At 40.7% G+C, this 5,463-nt stretch overlaps 1 protein-coding gene across 1 annotated transcript; it reads right to left on the bottom strand.

The window, feature by feature from the left end:
• Nucleotides 1–927: 927 nt before the first annotated feature.
• On the bottom strand, nucleotides 928–4,888 carry LOC119282480 (cysteine-rich receptor-like protein kinase 10). The gene is made up of 7 exons (XM_037562702.1): nucleotides 4,036–4,888; nucleotides 3,073–3,183; nucleotides 2,807–2,988; nucleotides 2,027–2,237; nucleotides 1,711–1,948; nucleotides 1,432–1,582; nucleotides 928–1,327 (listed from the first exon to the last, which is right to left on the bottom strand). Exons 1-7 carry the CDS (start codon nucleotides 4,886–4,888, stop codon nucleotides 1,019–1,021), a joined length of 2,055 nt encoding a protein of 684 aa, XP_037418599.1. The 3' UTR covers nucleotides 928–1,018.
• Nucleotides 4,889–5,463: the final 575 nt, after the last annotated feature.

Here is a 5,463-nt window from a genome sequence, read left to right as displayed (position 1 = left end):
GATGCAGAACAGCTCAACGGTTCATATGTGTTGGACTTGTGTGGGCTGATGTTGGGCTGCCAACACACCTCCATGTGGAGGGACTTAGCCCAACATCATTAACACTGCTTGATCTGACTTGCATAACTAAATTACTGACTAAATTTTCATCAGACAGTATAAATGGTGACATGTCACTGCATACTAAATTACTTAATCTTTTCCTTACTTTTCATGATTTATCATCTGTAGGATGACCTTTTGTTTTCCTCCATGTCCTTGTGCAATAAGGTATACAACATGGCTTTCTTTTGGTATGGCCGCACATAAAGCTTCTGATGCGAGCTCGGGTTCTCCTGCAGATTCTGAGTGGGCACTCTCTGTACCTGTACGGGTGAACGGCGGCAATCCGCCGGCAGAACCCGAGCAGATTAGTGCGTGCAGAGAGGAAGGCAGTGAGTATCCTGTTGGAGATTACAAGTGCTCAAACCGATGCAGAACAACCGCAAGACTGCAAGCCGCTGGAAGAGCCTGGGTGCGTGAGTCATCTGTGAATGGCTTCAATACCAGTGAGGCTGTGGAAGTATGGATTAAAGCTTCAGCAAAGACAAAGTCTGTGATACGGCCAATGTGGTTGTATCAAAAAGGGGTATTTTTGGCTGGACGAGAAGGTGAGCATTGTGCACAGATTGTTACTCTGGTTGCACAAATCATTATTTACTGTTACATTATGGCTCTGTTTATTGATGTGGACTGTAGGACGGGTCTGCAACAATTACATTTGTTTCGGCGATTTCATCAAGTTTGATAAGACCTACCCGACAAACCTTTACAACATGTCTTTTCGCCTTTTTGTTGCAGTGAGCAATCATTATTTGCATGCACAATATGTACTTAGCCTGTCTTCCTAAGTTTACTTATTTAATCTTGAATTAATGTACAAATATCTAGAGAATAGTATGATAAACTTGATAACATCTCGAGTTTGGTGTGAATTATTGTACAACTCAGGTAATAACAACTGAAGCAAAGTAATCAACTATCTTCCATCTGGCTCCTCAGTGATGGTTACATCATTATTACTACATGGGACAACAACACTAGCTGATTCATGTACCTTAGATACCCTTAAGTTGAAGTATGATGGATGATTAGGCTCTGGGAGAATAACATTCTCACTAGTTAACATTGCAACAACATCTGACATGGTGGGTCGATCATCTGCGCTCTCTTGTACGCACATCAATGCAATGTTAATGTACCTCCTAGCCTCTGTTGTATGGATCTCCTTAACAATTGACACTTCTAGAAGCTCAAGCCATTTTCCTCCTTCCCAGAGTTGCCATGACTGCATGAAGTCATAATATATCTTTTTCATATACATGTACATGATAAAGGTACTAAAGTCCAAAACATAGTACACTCGCATGCGAGAGTGTAGAAAATGCTCACATATCCAAGAAGGTTAAGAAAGTCTCCGTACTGATGGAAGCCAGAATTCCTTTTCCCACTAAGGATCTCAAGAAGTAACACACCAAAGCTGAACACGTCAGATTTGATTGAGTAAATGCCTTCAGATGCATACTCCGGAGACATATAACCACTGAAATGAGATAGACGCAAAAGGAAATATTATATGATATCAGAATTTAAATTTAGGCTCGTCAACTAAAAATTGGTGTCGTAGGCACCATCTATGTTGTAATTTGTCTTTAAGAAAGGCATGCTTACTATGTACCCACTACCCTCTTTGTGCTTCCCTGAATATCATTTGAGCTAAAAAATTTAGCTAGACCAAAATCAGAAATTTTAGGATTCATTTCCTGATCCAAGAGAACGTTGCTGGCCTTAAGGTCTCTGTGAATGATGCGCAATCGAGAGTGCTTGTGTAGATACAGAAGACCTTGGGCTACCCCTTCGATTATCACGCGCCTCTTTTCCCAATCAACCAACGTTGTTTTGTTTCCATCTGCACGTTAGGAAAGTGCATTTCAGAGTATGAATAAATCACAATAAAAAATATGGTTCAAAACTGCATTGTGGGTACCAAATATAAAGAAGTCCAAGCTCTTATTTGGTAAATACTCATACACCAAAACTTTTTCCTCTCCCTGAATGCAGCATCCCAAGAGTTTGACCAGATTGTTATGTTGTAGTTTTGCGATAAGTTCAACTTCATTCTTGAATTCTATGAAACCCTGTCCTGAATGTGAAGCAAGCCTTTTAACTGCAATTTCCATTTCATCTGGTAGTCTTCCCTGTAAGTACATACAAAACAAAATTGGAGGTGAGGTGTCTTCCTGATCTTATAATTGTGCCCGTTTCAACACTGTCAGTCGTGTGTATGTATAACATCTGGCTTGAACACTATGCTACAGTATTTGATAATGTAACTACTCAGCAGTACTAGGTCATAGCGATCTACTGCTGTACGGAAACTCTTGTACATATCTCTTTCTCTTAATATAAGGACATGCAAGTTTTTTCCGTGTTCTTGAATTTTTTTTTAATGACAGAACATGACATCCATATTAAAGAACTTTGGGACACAAAACCTCACATGTTGAAGACATGTTCTTAATATTCCATTTTATTGGATCAATTCAATTGCCTTTTGAGTTCCAGTCCACTTTAGGACAAAATAAACAACTATATCAAGACTTCCTTATTAGTCTAGTTCTGTAAAATTATGTACTGTATATTTTAGGTGTACTGGATGAATGTATTAATTTGTTAGTGGCCAGGAGATCCTTGATTCATTTAAGCCAATAGAGATTTAATATATATTTTTGGAATGGACTCAATCTTTTCAGGACAATACAATTACCTTGTAGACAGGGCCAAAGCCACCTTGCCCAAGTAGATTCTCTTTGGAGAAGTTGTGCGTAGCATTCAATATCTCAGAAAAGTCAAAGAGAGTGAACTCTGAACTCTTCTCCTCCAATCTCCAAACCAGTGCATCTTCTTCTGGCCTATTCGTGGCAGCTTGGTCATTTAAGTTTACCTTTCCTAAATTGAGACGATACAGAAATATACAGCATTAAGTTGTGCCTCAAAACTGGCTGACTTGAATAAATTGTTGTTACAACAAACCCTTTCTTCGTCTTCTCATCCATACAACGAAGCAGATAAAGCACATAAGTATTGAGAGCAATGGAGCCCCCACAGCAATAATCCATAGAGGCCTCTTGCTTCCGTTGCGTCCTAAGGGGAAAAAAATTAATGTACAGTTCTCATATATAAATGAAACGAAGTTATTTGTGGACAGTGATAAATCAGCTTCACCAATTGAACAAATAAGATACAGATATAACTCTAGCCCCAAAACTAAGAAAACTGAAGCTTTTTCCCTCACACAATTCTAAGATATTGTCAATCGGAGAAGTTCTATCTAAACACACAATTTATGTACTACTCCCTCCGTCCGGAAATACTTGTCATCAAACTGGATAAAAGGGGATGTATCTAGATGTATTTTAGTTCTAGATACGTCTCTTTTTATCCATTTTGATGACAAGTATTTTCGGACGGAGGGAGTATAAGATACAGTATAGCTTAAGATATAGTGCATCAGGAGTATAATAATAATGAGAGGATCTTCATTCGACGAAACCCAAATGATGACAATATCTAAGTATCTATTTTCCTTCTAAGTGGAGTTGCCACAATGTAGACTAAATTAATCAGCTGCCAGGAAAGAGAATTTCATGTAGAATACTATTCTTATTTCCGAGCTTATTACTTCTGACAGCATATACACATATATGTATAAGTTCTTTTAAAGTCTTCATCCATAAATGCTTTACTCAAATGCAAAGAAGAGATTACAATTTAAAAAGAAACATCGAGAATTTCAAATAACAATTGTGTTTCCCCACAAGATGTGTGACATATTGACACATGACCTAAATTGATTAATCCAATTGCAGCCCTTGGTGCCATGTCCAGCTATGGATGGCTGTGTGCATCACTTGATGTAGATGCCCGGAGCAATCCTCCTTTTTGAAAATAAATGTCCATCCATGGATGTGCCAGGAAGGATGAGAATTTACATACCGTGCTGTTCTTCGATGGTCGTTTGCACGGCTGGTGGCTGCGATTGTGGGAGCTTTGTATCTTGCTCTACACGTGGCGTGGTAGTAGTGTTGTCGATCGCCGGAACATCAGGGGCCAAGTTGGTAATATGCAGTATAGGATCTTGGAAGAACAGATATATTTCGTACCTTACGGTGCACCGTGTCCCAAGAATTCGACCACCTCGCTTACGGTCGATGTAATTGAGCGTATACTGCAAGGCCTCCCAGAAACAGGCTGCACAGTCGTCGATGGTGAGGTCAGGCGTGCACTGCATAAGACAGTACAACGTCGGGAAGGAGCTGATGTCTAATTGCGAGGTGATGAACCTCCTCGAGCTCTTAGTGGCGGATTGTGCCGTGCCGTTCACAAGCGTGAACAAGAAGAGCTTGAAATAGTCAGCACTTGTCGTGAGACTCTCGGAGTTCTCGAGGATGAGTGTACTATCGCCATTGACGGTGGTGGCAAGAAAATTTTGGTTGGAGAACCTGAGCATGCAGATATCGTAGTACGCGGAGGCGTCCTTATTGTACGCGCAGAGCTGCTGGGCGCCCTCAAAAGCGGTTGCCACGCAGCTCTGGCAGGCGGAGGCGTTGGTGTCGCCGCGGCAGAGCGTAAGGGCGTGGACCATGTCCGGAACATCGCCCACAGTGGCTGTGGCGAAGAGGTTGGTGTTGGACGCGGCCTTGTTGGGGAGGGTGGAAGAGAGGAGCCTGAGGTTGGCTTGGTAGGTGCTATTTTGTGTGAAGTTGCCGTTCTTGCCGCAGTCTTGCCATTGCGCAGCGGCGAGAGGCGCAAGAAGCAGGAGAAGGAGGGGGACGGTGATCATGTCCATCGACTAACTTGGTACCAAGGCTGGGCAGAAGCTAATATAGAATTCTTATACTAAACAATACATACCAGTTGAGTTACTCCCATCAACATCACAAGCATGCAAATGTGTTGGGACGTGTGAACTGGTCTAGCCGCCGAGCGAGACTATGCGTGGAAAAAACTACAAGAAGATTTTGGTGTTTACAAGGAATCAGGTGTTTTAAGGGCATCTCTAATTGATAGCCAAAATCTCAAACCCGAAAAAAGGTATCCGCAGAACTTTAAATCCCAAAAAATCCTGGGTATTAAGAGTCTGGTTTCTAATCGATGCTCAATACTTGACCGAAAAACACATTTGAATTGTAATTTTACTGCTTTGTACATCCATATGGCACATCCACTTCATAATTAGCATATAGGTACTGAATTCACTAAAAACTATATATTCTATATAATTGAACATATTATATAATTAAACTTCAATTTGACATTAAACAGAAGCTCCCAGATAGCTAATCATGAGGAATGCTTCAGGTGTACCAAAGCAAAACACATAATATAGATTAAACAAAAGATCTCTGTACCATTAACAGTAAT

Source organism: Triticum dicoccoides, chromosome 3B (assembly GCF_002162155.2).
Source record: "Triticum dicoccoides isolate Atlit2015 ecotype Zavitan chromosome 3B, WEW_v2.0, whole genome shotgun sequence".
In the NCBI taxonomy this organism is placed as follows: domain Eukaryota; kingdom Viridiplantae; phylum Streptophyta; class Magnoliopsida; order Poales; family Poaceae; genus Triticum; species Triticum dicoccoides.
This window is presented reverse-complemented; position numbering and strand designations above follow the sequence as displayed.

What these genes read in the sequence shown, in the direction of transcription:
- LOC119282480 (XM_037562702.1), bottom strand. Translation starts at nt 4,888, where the DNA reads ATGGACATGATCACCGTCCCCCTCCTTCTCCTGCTTCTTGCGCCTCTC. An exon ending in GACCATCGAAGAACAGCACG is followed by an intron (nt 3,184 to 4,035) that starts GTATGTAAATTC and finishes TTTTCCCCTTAG; the next exon opens with GACGCAACGGAAGCAAGAGG. An exon ending in AAGAGGGTAGTGGGTACATA is followed by an intron (nt 1,583 to 1,710) that starts GTAAGCATGCCT and finishes ATCTCATTTCAG; the next exon opens with TGGTTATATGTCTCCGGAGT.